Raw genomic sequence first — 19,318 nt, 5'->3', positions numbered from 1 at the left:
TCTTTGTTTTTCTGAAATATAACTTTGATCCTTTCCGTTTTCAAATGTCCAAATGTTCATGAAGGTAGCTAAATTGAAATCGCTCATAGCGAGACAAAAATTAATTTGGTTGAACCGTAATGCAGTTTATTAGACTACCTCATTTGGATGATATATAAGCGCCTTTGGTTTACACAGACGTTATTTCGGTGCAATCGATCATATATCCAGAAAATAGAAGATAAGTGAGTTGACAGAGTAAAATAACCGGACAAAATGCTGTCAAAATTGGATTTAAATGGTCTCGGGATCAGAAGCAAACATTGGAAATATTCGTGAATATTTACAAAATTATTTTACAGGATTTCCGCTACAAGTTTCATACAATGGCGTAACGTCTGTCAGCAAAGGAAGCACTGCTTCCGCCCCCTGAAATTTGTAAGTATCACTTCTTGAGGAATTTTAAAAGTTAGTAACGTGAGCCCTGCAATGCATTCATAATTTTGGGTTTTACATTGGACCCAGGTCGCAATTGAGATAGTTCCTTTTGATTTAAATATGTCCAATGGAAATTTGGCGGTGCATCTCAAAGTGTTATGCACTTTCGTGCGCAGTTAGTCGGACTTCAAGTTAACTTGCTTCAGAAGTCGCAGCATTGCAGCACTAAGCCACGGTCTCATAGGTAGCGATCGACGTAAAGTTAGCCGCGCGACCGGTTCTAATTTTTTGAGCTTTTTTCCGTAACTGATAAGGCGAATCACACCCCGAAAGTCTGGAGCAATGGTCAGACTTTAAATCATTGCACCTCGCGTGGCTCCAGTGCGTAGTTAAAGCCGCGTTTTCCTAGGATTCGTGGACGCCGAGCGCCGCGCTTGTTCTCATAAGGCCATGTGTGCACACGCGCCGAGTTTCCGGAACTTTGATGGAATGAGTTAAAGCTGAGTTATAACCTATTCAGATTCCACACAGGAAAGCAGCGCTCCCATTACCTGAAAAATTCCGGGACTTTTGGGATTTTCTTGAATTTTTCCCGGAACTTTTGAAATTCCCGGAATGTTCGAGATCGTTTTCATTTTTAAGTACTTTCTCGGAACTTTTGAAAAAACCTGAAAGGATTTCCGGAACTTCCGACGGTCACTGAGTGGGAGAAAATGGGACAAAAAAGTTCCAAGTCCCCGAATTTTTGATGGGCTTGGAATGGGAGCACTGAGAAAAAGGGTGAAAAACGATACGCAGCTGAAAGTTCCGTGAACTTATTCCAGGAAATTCTGCGAACGGTTGCTCATGGGGACATCGCCTAAGCGTCTATGTCGCTACACCGCTCCGCAAGCAGTCTGGTGAATTCGACGCGGCGCACAGCATTCGATATATTTCACGCAATCAAACGTATTCCGGATACCTCCGCCGGTGTCAATGCAATTTCTAGGAAAACGCGACTTCAACTTCGCGCGGTTGACTTGGCGTCGCAATCTACCTGTGGGAACGTAGCTTTACAGGATTACAGCATTTGCTTGTGGCTGGCTGCCATTGGTCGCTACGCTGCCGCCCACACTAAGTTCAGGTACACCTCGCTCCAGGCCTCAAATCCAGATTCGTGTTGACACGTATAGCGCTCTGTGGTGTCGGAATGGGCACCGTTCGTCGCCATACTACACAAAAATCGTGTAACTCCAGCGATAGTCCTGCAGGTAGATACGTGGTTTTTGAAATTGCAAGGTACATAGCTCTGGGATTAACCCCGGACTGGCAGCCGCGGTAAACGAATCCTATCCTTCTCCCGATCCCGCGCGGGCAGCGTTGCCGTGCTAAGGAAAAACAACGTATGAGCCTACGAATGTTGCCAAATTAGCTCTTTGAACATTTTTATTTTTGAAGGACGTTTTGAATATATTTCTTTGAAATTTTCAGATGTTTTAGATCAAATTACAAACAAAATTCTCTCACAAATGGAAAGAAAAATATTTATAAACTTTCTTAAAAACTAGTGATTTGTGTAAGGAAATTTGACAACGTATGAAGACTCTTAGTAGGTACGTTGTAGCGTAGCCACAAATTGGGTGCGCTCGCAATTTCAATTCCAGACGCCAAAGCGAGATAAAGGTGTCGAGACTAGTTCTGCAGTTCTCAGGAAGAACGTCGTACGAGCGTTCAAACGTTGCAAAATTTATTTTGATACGATACAAATTTTCTAAATAACACATTTTCCAATAATTTGTACGGATGGAAATCAAATCATTTTGAAAAACTCCTTTGAAATGATGGGTCTGGTTTATGTAAGAGGTACAGCTACGTCAATATACTTTCTGCATAGACTTTCATTTTGAGGATATCGATTTTACTCCATCCAACTTTTGTACTTCTGTGTTAAAGTCTCTGTATAAGCCGAAAATAAATCAGCCTTCATTTTTTTGATATGCAATTGTACCTAATAGGATGTCGAAATAGCTGTATCACAGGTTTTGCCCGATGCAACTTTTCTAGTCTTGCGTTAAAGTCTCCGAGCCAGCCGAAAATTGATTCTCCTTCATTTTGTGGATTTGCAATTTTACGCACTCGGAAGTCACAATAGTTGTATCATGCATTTCGCCCCATCCAACTTTTCTATACTCCTGCGTTGAAATTATTTAGTCAGCGCGAAAGAGACCAAGGTCTTTTCCGTAGTGTTGCAGCAATGCAAGAAAGTTTCCTCGCCTTATAATTGTGATCGAATTCGTGAAAAGGGACCTCCTCCTGTGGTAGAAAATTTCCGAAACTTTGAACTTTGCGCAAAAAACGTTCACGGGTAGCATCTATAAAACTGTAGGTATACTTGAAGCTCGGGGTGGGACCCGATTTTAAGTCTTACTCTCGGCTCTTGACTCGTGAATCGCACTAAGTTCCGAGATGCGTCCGCTATTTGGGAACAGAGGTGGATCCAGCAATTTGACAACACCGAATTTCCTCCATGTAAACCTATGTTAAACAATCGCTTCTTGTCCGAGCACCTGGCCCCTTCAAAAATCGATACATTTCTATCGGTTTAAATGGAGAAAACAATGTTGCCAATTTGCTGGATCCGCCAATGTTTTGGGAATGCTTATGGCAGCGCGCGTACACTACTTCGGAAAGTGTTCGCAAAAATGGAGCGCATTTTGATCAAAACGCAATACATTTAATATCGTTCATTATTCAAGAAAATTTTGAAAAATTGACTGCTTTTTGACGTTTCCCCGCCGCAAATTTTCATTAAAAATTTAGTGGCTTTCATGACTTTATCAAATAATTTTTTCTTTTTCATCTCATTTTAAGATGCATGGCAAGGACATTTGGACCGAGTTCATCAGAAAGGAACCAACGCAAATTAAGTTGAAAGTGAGAAAAATAGGTTTGAAGTTTTATTCCTGCATGAAACTCAACGCAGAAAATGAACTTTAACTCATCTTCTCATAAACTAATTTCTTTTGTTCGACTTTCAGATTTTGCTGGGAGGAAATAAACGACTAGGGGAACTTAAAAACATTCTTAACTCCATTTTTCCGAAAATGTGGGTCGGTTCATTTCTGATAAACTCGGTCAATTTAGGGTTGTATTTGGGGATGGAAGGAGGTACTATTTCAAATTCTGAGAGGGGTCAGACCACCCTGGCTTCTTATCCGCCACGCCCATGGCGGAACCTTGTCCAATTAAAAGTTGGATGAAGCAATTAGTGGATGGAACCGCGGCGCGGCGCTGAAGCGGCAAAAAAGAATTCAGCTCATAAAGGAATCAGCTGTTAAGCACGGATGGTCCGGGCCAATCTTGGATGGACGCCATAAGCAGTGCAGCGACACTCACGCTGCCGTGCTCAGGAAGAACGCCGTATGAACATTCGAGAGTTGCCAAATTTCCTCCGATAAAATGTTTATTTTTGAGGAAAGTTATGAATATTTTTCCTTTATATTTTCAGAATCTTTAGGTAAAATTGTGAACTAAATTATCTGAAAAATTGGGAGGAAAATATTCATAAATTTACCAGGAAATTCGCGTTTTATCAAAGGAAATTTGGCAACGCCTGAAGGTTCATACGGCGTTTTCCCTTAGCACGGCAGCACAGACCGGCGCGGCGTTCCTTTTTTGTTACATCAGCTCACCGTTTTGCCGACCTCTTACATTAGCCATTACCCCGTTTGAATTTATCCAAGAGCCCGCTCCATTTCTCTCCACCGCTCTATTTCTTCTTCGCCAGCTTTGACCTATAATTGAATTATCATAATCCATTCACTTTTTTTTACAACGCCCTTTTATCATTATTTCGTGACCTTCGGAGAGCCAATTGCAGTCAATAATGATCCCATGCGCTAAATACAAAGATTGCCCGCACGTTTCTGCCGTCGCGAGCCGATCGTGCCCAAATGCGATCGCATTCTCAGCCGCGTTATGGAAAAACGTCGTATGAACACCTTGATGTTGCCAAATCTTTCTCTCTAAAACTTCTATGCAAAAGGAAATTTATAGATATTTTCCTTTGAAATTATCATATACTCTAGACTAAGGTTCGAAAGAAATTCTTCAAGAATTTGGAAGAAAAATATGCACAAGTTTTCGTGAAAGTTTAATTTTATCGAAGAAAATTTGGCAACGGCTGGAGGCTCTTACGATGTTTTTCTTAAGACGGCAGTTCTCAGATCAGATCTAGTGAGTCCCCTTCCAAACCGAATCAAGAGCCGCCTCGTGAAAGAGGCGCCTTTTCGGATCAAATCACCTGCTGTTCACTGCCCGATTAAAAAAATCGTTAAGTCAAACTATTTTTTTTTTTTTTTTTTTTTTTTTTTTGAAAGAATTTTATTTAAATACTAGAGGGCTCCGCCCCCTGGCCGCTCCGCGGCCCAACCCCCTCGTATATTCTGTCAATTCGTTATGAAAATATCACTTAATTTTTTTTAATTTACATTATTCTCGTAAATTGTATTAATATTAATACTGCTGAAGTTCTGTTAAGTGCTTATTCATTCAAAAGATCATCTTCAATTTAGCTAAAAACTTACTTCAATTAAGGTTGGAGTTTTAAAAAAAGGTGAATAATCAGTTTGAAACGGTTTATATGGGATAAAATAAAATGGATGGAAAGCAAATAGGATAGAATATAATATAATATAAACGAAATATAATAGGTTTGTCATTAATAAAACGGGATGTATTTATATTAACCTTGATAAAAGGCCACAGGTCGGTTTGATATTTAAATTAAAGAGTGGCGGTGATGCGTAACAATTTTTGGATTTGCTGCTGCAATTCCCGAGTAGTAGTGATCGCCATAAATTGCGATTTAATCGGAGAATATATCGCGATTTTATCGACGTCGCGCTTTATTGCAATATTATCGGATAAAAAAATCGCGATTTTATCGACGGCGAATCATCGCAATATTATCGGGAGAAAAATCGCGATAAATTGCAATAAAATCGCGATTTTATCGAACGCGATTTTATAGAGATAAAATTGCAATAAATTGCAATTTTTCATCAACGCCTACTAACGCATGAATGACGCTTATGAAACATGTTTCTATGCCGCCGCCGCTGCCGTTTTTACCAAGGTCCGTTGGTAACTTTACCATCTCTTTTTTTTATCAATCATTGGTAATGTTAGAAAGGCAGACCGGTATTTTTACTGATTTTTCCAGGTAAGAATACCACTTTTATTCGTAATCAATTCCCGGTAACTTAATTTACCATTTTATCTCTGTAATTCTACCACAGGCGATAAAAAATATCGGCGTTTTTACCAAGGTCCATCGATATCTTTGCCATCTCACTATTCTTGGTAATTTTACAAAGACAGAATGATGAGATTACCAGTAGAACCTCATTTTACCAACCGTATTTCATAAAGTACAGTACGTATTTCATAAAGTACAGAGGAGGGAAAATAATAAAAAAAAAAAAAAATCCAATGAAAACTCGGTGTCAGTCAACGCAATGTAAAAAGTTGTAAGGTTGCGAAGCGCCGATCCATCTACATAGAGGCAATTCGCACTTGGGAATCATGTTGCGGCCATAGCCTAATGGAAAAGTGTTGGCCTACCACCGTGGCGACTGAGGCGATAATCGCTCGTATGTTGATGCTCCTAGCGATTTTATCACCGGTAAAATCGACCGGTAAACGTGATGGACGCACGGAGAACGCCCAGAGTTAACGCCAGGGGATGAAACCCCTTGGGGACGTGATGGTACAATTTTTTATCTACCAATATTATTTTTATTATTTTTATTTTATCGGCGATAAAATCGCAATTTTTCCGTTGAAAAATGCTACTTGGGTTGGGTGATTTAATTTTACCGTGAATAATATTGGTAGATAAAAAATTGTACCATCAAGTCTCCAAGGGGTTTCATCCCCTGGCGTTAACTCTGGGCGTTCTCCGTGCGTCCATCACGTTTAGTGAAATTATAATTTTAAGTTATATACATAATAAAAAAAGGTTTGTTCATAGGGACAAAATTAATTGTTTTTAAGATAATAAGTACATTTTGCATTCCTCAATTTAAACAGTAGAAAATATACAAAGTTAATGCAGAACTTCTTGATAAACAATGTTCATTGCTGTGTTTTTATTTTTGTCGTCATCAAAATTAATGATTTTTATTTTTAAACCCTCTTTAGTCCTACATCTAGACAATGCTACATACAGTTGCCCGTGAGCGAACATTGGTCTTTCTTTATCTATAAAAATTCCCACTCTGTCAAACGATTGCCCTTGGCTTTTACTAATAGTCATAGCAAAAGCTAATCTAACGGGGAATTGTTTCCTATTCAAAACAAAAGGTAGGTTCGTTTGTTCTTTTGTGTTAAGTGCAATTTTTGGTAGTGAAACTATTTTTCCTTTTTTTTCTCCGGTTAAAATTGAGCAATGCAAAATGTATTTATTTATTTTTAAGACAATTAATCTTGTCCCATTGCACAATCCATCCTCGATACAAATGTTGCGTAGTAACATAACCACAGCTCCTTCTTTTAACTTCAAATTTTGACTTGGCATTCCTGAAGGGTTCAGTGAAGCTAAGTATTCTGGTTGATATCTCAGAGTTAACTCGTCTTGGTCTGTCAGGTCTCCGTCCACTGCAGTTGCCCAACTGAATCCTTCACTCACAATTGTTTCTCCTTCCATTTTTGAGAGTACTTCTTCATTCAATCTGTCAACTTCACAATTTCTGGATGCAAGAAGTATTGATGTTTTTAATGTTTCTTCGTTATATTCTTTAAAAATGCTATCAACAATGTTTTCATTACATATCATTTCTGATGGGAATTCAACTATTTCTTTCTTTCCATTTCCGATTTGTAGCAGCCATTCACTGAATTCTTCGTTGTTTGCTCCCATATTTTTTTTCAAGTGGAAGTTTTTGAAATGTTTCCATAAAGGAGAGCTTATTAAAGCTGCTTTGACTATTTGATTTCTGCTTCCTTTCTTTACTACTGGCAATAATTGTCTGAAATCTCCGCCTAGGCAAACTGCTTTTCCTCCGAATGGATCATTGTTTCTCATTAAATCTTGCAAGGTTACGTTCACTATTTGAAAAGCTTGAAAACAATTTATTGTGGCAGATTCATCTTGTAAATTGAAAAAGAAAAACTCGACCGAACCAGATTTTGAAACTTTCACTTGTGATTTTGAAATTACCTTACATTTAATTTGGATATTATAAGCATACTCATTTAAATCTTTAATTTTTTTGAAAGAAGACATTCCGAAATTTTTTTTAATTTTGTTTTTTGAAGGTTAAAACTGAAAAACCAAGTGGTGAAAAATACTCAGCTGTTTTTCATCACATGATAATGAAGTAATGCAACTGATAATGAAAAATAAGTCGCAAAGATAGGAGAAAAGAATTGTAATGAAATACATACAATTATTAATGATCAAAAATTAAATTCATATAATTTCGAACAGTAGAGAAATAGGAAGATTCGTAATTTTTTGTATAAATGGGGAAATTTGGGGGAATTTGGAATCGATAAATGCGGTTATCGAAACGTGCGATTATCGATACATGCGATTTGTTGTGTTTGATTGTGTTTCATGGTGTGTTTGATTGTGTTTCATGATGTGTTTGTTGTGTTTGATGTGTTTGATTGTGTTTCATGATGTGTTTGTTGTGTTTGATGTGTTTGATTGTGTTTCATGGTGTATTTGTTGTGTTTAATGTGTTTGATTGTGTTTCATGATGTGTTTGTTGTGTTTGATGTGTTTTAGGTGTATCATGATGTGTATATTGCGTTTTACGTGTTTCATGATGTGTTTGATGTGTTTGCTATGTTTCATGATGCATTTGATGTGTTTTATCCCGGTTCCTTAACATAGTTACATCCACTATTATAAATGACTATACTGTATAGGTAAAATTACTGCATATTATCCCGGTCACTCTGAAGAAATCCGGTTTTATCCCAGTCATTACTGCTTTAGAAAAAAACCATGTATCGAAGATCGATACACAAAGATCGATATCCTTCCTGTTTTCCCAGTTTCTTAATATAGGTACATCCCGTTTTATCCATGACTATCCTGTATAGGTAAAATTCCTCCACTTTATCCCGGTCACTATGAAGAAATCCCGTTTATACCAGTCATTACTGCTTTAGAAAAAACGATGTATCGAAGATCGATACACAAAGATCGATATCCTTCCTGTTATACCAGTTTATTAATATAGGTACATCCCGTTTTATCGATGACTATCCTGTATAGGTAAAATTCCTCCCTTTTATCCCGGTTATTATGAAGGAATCCCGTTTTATCCCAGTCATTACTGCTTTAGAAAAAAACGATGTATCGAAGATCGATACACAAAGATCGATATCCTTCCTGTTATCCCGGTTTATTAATATAGGTACATCCCGTTCATCCATGACTATCCTGTATAGGTAAAATTCCTCCCTTTTATCCCGGTTATTATGAAGAAATCCCGTTTTATCCAAGTCAATACTGCTTTAGAACAAACGATGTATCGAATATCGATACACAATGATCGATATCCTTCCTGTTATCCCGGTTTATTAATATAGGTACATCCCGTTCATCCATGACTATCCTGTATAGGAGGTAAAATTACTCCCTTTTATCCCGGTTATTATGAAGAAATCCCGTTTTATCCCAGTCAATACTGCTTTAGAACAAACGATGTATCGAAGATCGATACACAAAGATCGATATCCTTCCTGTTATCCCGGTTTATTAATATAGGTACATCCCGTTCATCCATGACTATCCTGTATAGGTAAAATTCCTCCCTTTTATCCCGGTTATTATGAAGAAATCCCGTTTTATCCCAGTCAATACAGCTTTAGAACAAACGATGTATCGAAGATCGATACACAAAGATCGATATCCTTCCTGTTTTCCCGGTTTCTTAATATAGGTACATCCCGTTCATCCATGACTATCCTGTATAGGTAAAATTCCTCCCTTTTATCCCGGTTATTATGAAGAAATCCCGTTTTATCCCAGTCAATACTGCTTTAGAACAAACGATGTATCGAAGATCGATACACAAAGATCGATATCCTTCCTGTTATCCCGGTTTATTAATATAGGTACATCCCGTTCATCCATGACTATCCTGTATAGGTAAAATTCCTCCCTTTTATCCCGGTTATTATGAAGAAATCCCGTTTTATCCCAGTCAATACAGCTTTAGAACAAACGATGTATCGAAGATCGATACACAAAGATCGATATCCTTCCTGTTTTCCCGGTTTCTTAATATAGGTACATCCCGTTCATCCATGACTCTCCCGTATAGGATGTAAAATTCCTCCCTTTTATCCCGGTTATTATGAAGAAATCCCGTTTTATCCCAGTCAATACTGCTTTAGAACAAACGATGTATCGAATATCGATACACAATGATCGATATCCTTCCTGTTATCCCGGTTTATTAATATAGGTACATCCCGTTTTTCTAGGACTATCCTGTATAGGTAATAATCCTCCCTTTTATCCTGGTTATTAGAAGAAATACATCCCATTTTTATACCTGTCTACCTATCAATAATTCCTTTACGGAAGAATACATTTAAATTTCCCGGGGATTTTCAATGACGTTTAATGATTGGTTAATGAAAGACCAATGAGAATGCGAAATGACACGGACGTACACACAAAAAAGGCCTTATTTTTTTTTACTATAGTAAGATAACGTGACTACTACAAGTATTTCCTTGTACTCCTACATGGTTTAAAACTAAAACTAAATGAATTTCATTAAATTTACAGGGTAACGTTAGATCGTTAGATAATACGATGATTTAAACTAATCCTTCAAATGAAATTAAATGCCGTCTGATCATGATGAACAGTCCTTTGAAATAGAAAAAACCAGTTTGATAGATAAAAGAAATCTCTCATTTTAACACTACGGATGACGTACTACAACATACGTATTCTCATCAAAAATTTACGTAAAATGCGGTGAGTACTTCACATACTTTCAAATTCAACACGTCAGGAAGAAAACAGCGATTTTCGCGGTTTTCATGCAGAAGTTCCCGCTCACGGTAAAAAAATAAATAGAAAACTAAAAAAAAAACTGACTGACTGTGAAAAAAAAAGAAAAGAAAAATGAGACTTTAGAAATAAACACTTTTAAAAGTAACAAAGTATAAAGCCTTGTGACGTCATGTGGTCGCATTTCCTTGTTAAATACATGGATCTTAATTATAAAAAAATACTTAGATCATTCTGTCATAACTCTGCCAATGATCGTTCAATTAGAGACAGAGGATGTTCTTGTGTTCGCTCCTCATAGTGATTTCTATTTATAAATGAAATTAATGGAATCTCAGACAATTGCAAATTCTCAACTGTTGCATTGCTAGGAAACGATCGATAGAGAGCTAAGTTACCGCAGCCTTGCAGAAAAAGAAGAAGAAAAACGGACTTGGCTTTGATTTTTTCTCAAAGCTGAAAACGGAGGCCAACGGAACGGTTGCGACACGGACATAGTGTGAATGTAAAACGAAGAAATTAACAATTAAAGACAAAGACTTCCACTAAAAAAAATAGTCGAGTCGAAGTGAAAATAGCGGGCGGGCAAACGCGATCATTACCCTGCTCGAATACTGTCAAGGATGCATCCTTGCCGCACTAATCAACTCGCAGTCGTCTACGGTCTAACTCATCATTGTTATTCATTTGTGAGAGCCACCTCGCCTATTCCGATTAAAGCACATCCTCTGGAAATAATTAACCATCAAATTCTGGCCAGGGAAGGGGGGGGGGAAGTAAGTATGAATACTACATACGGAGACGAATATCCGTCAGAAACGTTGAAGGATACCTACCATAGAATAAATAGACTGCATCTATTTAAATATCTTAATAAATATCTTAATAAAATCTACGTCTATTTATTCTACGTACCTACTTCCCACCGTAAAATCCTCTAATGCGCAGGACCGTGGTGTCCTAAAATTAAAAAAAATGTTTACTCACGTGCATTAAATAGAATAAAGTTTAAACCTCAGATGCCCAAGTCGGGTCTAATTGCTGCAAGCCTTGCTGGGACCGGTACAGATGAGAATTAGACATTGGTCTACATGTTCAGTAAAGAATCTTGCATCAATTTGGATAAAGAAAAAAAATTAAGTGTCAGAGAATTTTTTTTTTTTTTTTTTTTTTTTTTTTTTTTTTTTTTTTGGGGGGTAGCTACCCCTAGAAATCCCGAGCCGTGTCTAATTGACCCACCTATCTTTTCTGGGGGAGTTATGGTATGGGACCGGTATAAACAAACTTAGACATAGGTCAACTAATACTTTTATAAAAAGAATTAGACGTCAAATAAAAAGCTTCAGATCCACGCCAACTAATACTTTTAAAAAAAGAATGAAACGTCAAATGAAAAAAGCAAAATCGAGTGTCATCACCGCCGAAGGTAGGAGAAACGTGTCTGGGCCTCGTTTTTCAACTTTCCAATCTAATTGTGAGCCACATTTCATTGGCAGCATAAAGCGGAGCATTGCGAGTTCACGCCTCGCGCCATAGCGCCTTCAATTTTGCAGATGCAACCGCGACATCCATCGAGCACGAATAGTTGTATCTCCGCGCCGTCATCAACGCGCATCCTTTCCCTTGCTCTATTTGTTCCATATTCCGTTTGTTTCGTTTTGGCATTCTTCGAATCGGAAACTTCTGGAAATTTTGAAACATCGTAATGGAAATACGTGGTTTATACGTACCTTGGCCATCGACTTTTAAAACTTCCAAAGGCAGCTCAAGAGTGAAAAATTATAAAAGTACTCTAGAGCCAAAAGGTATGTGACTCACATTTTTGAAAGATCGAGCTAGTGTCGGTTTAGAAATCTCCAGGAACGGTTCCATGGGTATGAACAATTTGGTAACCCTATCTTATGCCGGTTATGAGGTACATAATTTCAATAATTGCGATTTACATTGAGGTCAGTGGGGCCGACACTAGGTTTTTCTTTGATATTTTGGAATGACTAAAATGAAGTCAGGTGCCTTTTAACTTTAGGTACATTAGGACCGCGTTTAGGTAAAAGGAACCAAGCCTCTTCAGCTATTGCGAAATTTAAAAGGGCATTTTAATTTTTTACGAGATAACGTTAGGGCGGATTCTTTTGAAATTTTGAGGAATTTGCTTCGCACTATGCGAAATATTCACTGGTAGCACAAATAAAAGTCCGCACAACCGTTTTCATGTAAAAAATTAAATTGCCTAGTCAAATTTGGCAATAGCTGATGTTGTTTGGTTCCTCTCTGCTTGATGCGGTCCATTACAATGTTTTCATTCAAACGTTTTTCTCTGAACAAATAACTGAACATTATTTGATTTTTATGTTTCAGTGTGAACGGAGGAACGCAGGATGGGCAGCGATGGCCCAACCCTCTACACGAACAACAACAGGACGCCGGTCACCGGTGACGCCAACTCAATCGCCACTATCCTCTTCTTCAGCACCCTTTTCCTCGCTTTTCTCATCATCTTCCCGGGAGTTCGGAAAGAGGTATGTATTTCTATTTATGCCCTTTACTTCTTCTAATCCACGGCTGATATTTTGGACCGCGTTCAGCAGAAAGGATCAGCGAAAGCCTGTAACTGGCCAATTTAATTGTTTACAAGAGAGTTTTTGGGCGGATTTCTTTGAAAATTTTGAGGAATTTGCTTCGTACTCTGCGGAAAATTCACTGTTCTACGCTAAAGTCCGCACAACCGTTTTCATGTTGAAAAATGAATTGCACAATTACATTTCGCAAAAGTTGACGTGGCTTGGTTTCTTTTTGCTTCACGCGATCCAGTTATATATGTTCAATAAAGCTATCTGCGCATCACCGGAGTAGTACCCAAATTGGGAGAGTACGGGCATGTCGAAATAATGGGCCCTTAGGGTCCAAAAGGGAAGCCAACCCTCTAACACGAAATAACTATAAAAATGCCGATTTAAATTAAGGAGGTACTATATGCATTGTGGTATGAGCCCAGTCGTAAATGTAATTTTAGGGAACTCAAGGCTCATGTCAGAGTGAATATAGTTCCATATGATTGGAAAAAGTCCATTTGGTCGTTAGGACGGGTTGCTTCAACCAAAAATTTGATTAATCGAATGAAAGAAAATCAATTCAAACTAACCGAAAACACGAAATTTCCGAACTGTGTAGTGTCTTTTGCATGTATCAATTTTCACAAGGTTCTTTTTGGCTTAAATTCGCTCAAGTTTGCAGCGCTAAGGAAAAACGCCGTACGACATTCGAGGGTTGCCAAATTTCCTCCAATAAAATGATTATTTTTAACGAGAGCTTTTTTTTTCTCTTAAAATTTTTAGATATTTTAGACCCGATCGCGAGTAAAATTCTCTTAAAAATTAGAGGAAAAATATTCGCGAATTTCACGGAAAATTCGTATTCTATCAAAGGGACTTTAGCAGCGCAAAAAGACTCACATGGCTTTCTTCCTTAGCACGGTAGAGTTAACATCATTTTGACGTATTTGCCTCCGAGAGTTGCGGCCAGATTTATAAACGAAGAACTTTAAAGGCAGCTATTATGCACTTTGTTCCATCATCACCGAGACAAATCGTTCCAGTATTAGGACAAGCGTGGCCCAGGAGTTAATTATTTTAACAGAATCCGCGCGATTTTTTGGCACTTTCACATCCGTTTGATTTTAACGTGGGATTGAATGTTGGTGTGCCAATGTGACATGTTGCCAAACGGTGCCAGGTGTGCACTGTGTGCAGTTGTTTTAAGTATCTGGGATCGACCCTTTTCAAAACTTATACTCATTAAGGTTCAGAAATGCCGGTAGAAATACAGTATGTAGCCAAAAAATCCATGAGTCCATATCTATTTCTCTGTATCTCGTGCGTGCAAAGGACCCATTTTCTGGCACTATCATATCATTTTCCACTTCTATTCTTTAATCAAGGAGCTATTCTGCCGTGGTAAGGAAGAACGCCGTATGGTTCCTTAGACGTTGCTTCGATAAAAACAGAATTTACTGGGAACATTGTAAATATTTTCCCCCCAAAATATTCAGACAATTTTTCACGCAATTTAATCCCAAATACCATCAAGGAAAAATGCGCCTAAATTGCGTCAAAAATATGTTTTTTATCAAGGTAAATTCGGTAACTCTCGAATTTTTACGGCGTTTTTCCTCAGCACAGCAGTATTTCGTCCAGTCCGGCAACATTCAGAATGAGGGTTAACGCTTCAATTAACTCATTATTTGGCTATTGGTCACGTCAATAAATTGATACATAAGTGCAGTGGAATGTTAGAATTTTAATTTTATCGACTCTCCAAGTATGTACAGACCACTTTCCAGCGATAAATTTACCGTGTTGGTGTTGAATTACAAAAGACGCGTCTTAAGTGGAGTTTTTTATTTCATTTTTTCGTTAATAGCGCGATCGGCAGCACGCGGCAGCCATTCAGCATGCCACAACGAATGATTTATCTGATTTTTATTTTCATTTTTTATACGGCTCGATTTTTGTTTGAGTGTCTTGCAGACTTTGCATAGCCACAAAGCGGATGAAAATTATGTTTTGCGCCTCTCCGTAAAGTATTACCTTGCAATTAGTACTATTGGCCATTTGTTTTTGATTGAGTAACATGTTTGGAATGTTATCGGAGGGAGAAGCAATGATCAAATTTTCGGATTATAATTTTCTTTAAATTCATCTAAATTTTGATTTTTGTAGGTTTTTTTTATAGTTTGTAATGAGTAATAATTCTGGGATATTTTTGCTTGTTTTTGCTTTCAGAGATTCACCACATTTATCACCGTCACACTTAGTTTGTTCGTGGGAAACGTCATAATGAGTAAGTATTTTATTTTACATTGAGATAGACGTAACATGTGTAATAATGTGACGTCAGTTGTGATGTTTTATGAAACTAATGTTGCATTCTTGTATCTTGTTTGGGGGTTGATCTTTGAAATTCTGTCAAAAAAAATTGTTTTATACGTGACATTTTGAGGGAAAAAACACCAAATTCGGATCATATTTTGAAATTAGGAACTACAATTTCTGATCCAGTTTAAAAATAACGTGTGTACCATTAGTATTCCTATGCATGTAGGTATTTTTACGGATGAGCCAGAAATTTTTGTTCCGAATTGCAGAATGAAGTCCATTTAATACTCCTTAATTGGATGTATCTATGCTAAAAGAACTGTTTAAATGCCATAGAGCACACATATCCTGTGTATAATTTCTTTTGGTTAAATTCACCCGCACGAAAGTCTTTTTAGCATGAATAGGTACGTCCTATATATCCAATGTCTTCCGGTCCACTTGCTTGAACGTGCTGGCTTTATTGTTCAGACAATGCGTGAAAAAACTAGAATTTCGAGACCCGCTTAAAACTAAACGTGCTTCATCCTACGCACTCGTTATCAAGAGAATTAAACGTCGGACAAATAACGATGCGTTAATCAGTCGATTACATAATGGCTAAAGAAACTTTAGTCAGGACCAGTTTTTCCTTATAGCCTGATGTTGGCGACTTCGTTGTTGAATTAAGTAATTTTCATGAAAAAAAGAAAGAGGAATGACTTGCGAACCAAATGTGGCATCGATTGAGGAATGGAAATTGAAACGTGACAGGTGATTTGCAACGTCGCATTAGAGGTACGTGGTTTGGTAATTGCACATTCAACGTCGAGTTATTCTCCGTTTCCCGTAGTTTTGCAGCCGATGAATACACGGAAGGAGGCAACGTTCATCACAAAGCCTGGATGCAACTATTCGTACTCCATGAATGTGCGTGTTGCGTGCAGAAAAATTGAAGGCTGGCTTTGATTCTCTGGACCGAAATGCGCGCGATGAGCATTATGTGCGCTGCGGCGCGGCGCTTAGCGGCACGCCCGCCTGGGCCCACCCAAAATTAATAACCTTTAAGCCGGGTTTTCCTCCAACTGGCGCAGCGCACGGCGATCGCGTCAAAAACGCGGTTCTTGGCGCGAATGGCGCGGCTCTGTTCTCCTCGGAATCTGTCACAGGCGTCGTGCGCTGAGTACAGCGTCGGCTCTTTCACACTGTTTTTCGTGTTTTTCGATATCAGTGTGGCGTCTATCGTATCAGTGATTTTTAGATTGAATTAATCCAGATAACAATTTAATGAATGAAATATCCAGTCTTACGAGGTTTGCCTAGCTTTGCAGCGATGAGAACCCACACTTTTTCTCTCTTTATGTTGTTCTTGTATTCCGGGCATTTGGGGTTGAAAAGTAATGGGTGCTTTCCAATTTCATTAAGAAACACCTCATCCTCTACAGGCGTGAAGGTAACTTCGGTTGAAGTCATAGTGCAAACAATCAATCAAAATAAAAATTCACGTCTGCTCTTCAGCAAAAACAATAGAACACTGGAATGTGATCATCTGTGATTCGCACTTGGCGTCCAGACAGGACATCCAACAAGGTTTCCAGACAGGACATCGAACGAGGTTTCATCCCGTCGGACCGCGGCTCCTTGCGCCGCGCCAGAGGCTGCGTCTTTGAGCGCAAGCGTTGGCTCGGTGACGCTTGGCGCTCATCGCGCGCTGTCATTTCGGAGGGAACCGGAAGCATTTGATTTCATGTCTAGCAGTGCAGCGCCGCGCCCAAAACCGCCGTCGCCGTTGCGCGCGCCCTCGCGCTAGTTGGAGGAAAACCCGGCTTCAACGAAGACGCAAAAATCGATATGCCCCCTGCAAAAAGGCAACCCTACCAATGTATTCGTTGTTATGAGTTATGATGTATAAATATTTTACTTCAAGTTCTTCAGTTTCATGAGAAGTAAGTTAAAATTTCAAGGATATTCTACAAAGATTTTAAGGAAAATACACGAAGAATTTAAAAAAAAAATACACCAAGAACTTCAAGAAAAATACACCAAAAATTTCAAGAAAAATACACCAAGAATTTCAAGAAAAATAAACCAAGAATTTGAAGAAAAATATACCAAGAATTTGAAAAAAAATACGTCAAGAATTTCAAGAAAAATCTAATTTTATTCGGAAAAATCGGCCAACTCTAGACTATTTATACGGCGTTTGTCCTCAGTCTGACAGTGCCACACGTAAATATTCGAAGCTGGTCATGACATAAAAGAAACCTGCATTTGAGACAATTTATTCAGACTTGGTTGAAGACCCTGCGAGATGGTCTGGAGAATAAGCGTAGGAGGCAACTGGAAAAAGAAACAACTTTGCGTTAACTGCGGGGCAGCAGGGTGTGGGGGGCGGTGAACGATCACCTTGAAGAGGATGCTTATCGTATCGAGAAGATGATTTATTTTCGTGTCATTCGTGTTTTCGTGATTGGGTTGAGTCGATCACGTTTTCTCGAGTCAAGGAATCACTCCACGGCTGGGTAAACAATGAAATCTTCATCCTCGCTACACCAATGAAAATCTTCGTTTCCATGCCGACACTGTGCAGGCCAAAAGGTCTAGGTCTCAATGCCTGCCTTCTGCGGGCAGATTGTTGAAATTGATAGACGAAGCTATAGACAAAAATGAAACAGGGATTACGGAGCGATATTATCGGTTGAAATGGGTGATTCCCATAGACTAAGGGAGGAAATGATAAAGGGAGAAATTACAGGGTCCTGGGTTGCCTCCCTCCTTTGGCCATTGCAACCACTCACTTCCACCAATAGGATCCCTCTGTATCTTCTTTATTTATAGCTTTGTCTATCAATTTCAATAATCGGCACGGAGAATACCTTCTGAGGGAGAGTGTGGCTACATCGATCCACTGGGCGCCGCCTCAAAATTTCCAAAATGTCAAAAAGAAGGTCTTATTGATCTAAGAATACCTGGAGTATCGTATTTCTAAGCATGACCGTTCCAAAGTCAGCAAGGTGGAGCTGGACTTTTTGAAGACCCTGTTTTGCAAATCCCAGTAAAAATTTTACCTGCCTCCATTCTCCATCGCATATCGTCAACGCGACTCGCGATGCCGTTGTCACTGCAAAGGTTATCCATGGCGGCGGCGGCGTTGGCCGATTTGTCGTCGCGTGTGAGGCATCATGGTGTCATGGGGCTCTGACAAACAGACGCAATGTTTCTTGAACTTTACCGTCGGTGAAATACCTTCGAAACTGATCCGGCTCTCGTGCTTGCCCCGCCCACTGAGGCAGAACCGCGTATCGCCAGATCCGCAGTTTTTGTGGCCACCCGTTAGCGTTGGGATGCCTGAAAACTGACCCCAACGTTTATAACAGTGCGAGCCGCAGAGAGAATAGCTAACTTAAGGAAAGAACGTCGTAAGAGCATTCCAATCCAATGTTGTTGATATGATATCTAATTTTGGGAAAAGTCGTGAATATTTTCTCTGGAAATTTTATACTATGAATTGGATTTAATTGCAAATTAATTTATGAGTTTTGAGCGCAAAATATTGGTATTTGACAAATTACATAAAAACACCCGGAACTTCGATTCTTGTCTCCCCTCCTCCCGATAACATCACTCTGCAGCCCCTCTGAGAATTGCGTGATACTCCCCTCCCTCTCTCTTTCTCATCTCCCTCTTCTGCTTCTGCTCTCTTTTCTCCTTTCTTTCTTTTTTTTCCAACCATTTTTCTTCTTCATCCCTTCTTTTCTTCTCTTCTCCTTCTTCTTCTCTTAATTCTTCTATTTTTCCTCTTCTCTCTCTTCCTCTTCTTATTTTTCTCCTTATCCCCTTCTTCTACCTCTATTTTTCTTCCTTTTTTCCTTATTCTTTGTTTGTCTCCGCTCTTTTTCTTTTTCCTTTCCTTCTTCTTCTCTTCATCTCTTTTTTCTTCTCCCCTTTTTCTTTCATCCACCTTTCATCGACTCAGAGGGAGGAAGTCCTAAATTTTTATTTCAGCGGGTTGCATTTTACT

At 38.8% G+C, this 19,318-nt stretch overlaps 1 protein-coding gene across 6 annotated transcripts in view; it reads left to right on the top strand.

Moving 5' to 3' along the window:
* Window positions 1-19,318, top strand: part of mol (dual oxidase maturation factor 1 mol) — an 87,579-nt gene that overhangs the window by 48,641 nt on the left and 19,620 nt on the right. For all 6 annotated transcript variants that reach the window (XM_072297521.1, XM_072297519.1, XM_019055434.2 and 3 more), the window contains 2 exons: window positions 12,803-12,963; window positions 15,226-15,283. In XM_072297521.1, the coding sequence (XP_072153622.1) occupies window positions 12,823-12,963; window positions 15,226-15,283 (199 nt within the window). In that variant the 5' untranslated portion in view covers window positions 12,803-12,822. The remainder of the gene's footprint in view (window positions 1-12,802; window positions 12,964-15,225; window positions 15,284-19,318) is intronic.

This window comes from Bemisia tabaci, chromosome 2, assembly GCF_918797505.1.
Source record: "Bemisia tabaci chromosome 2, PGI_BMITA_v3".
NCBI lineage: Eukaryota > Metazoa > Arthropoda > Insecta > Hemiptera > Aleyrodidae > Bemisia > Bemisia tabaci.
This window is presented reverse-complemented; position numbering and strand designations above follow the sequence as displayed.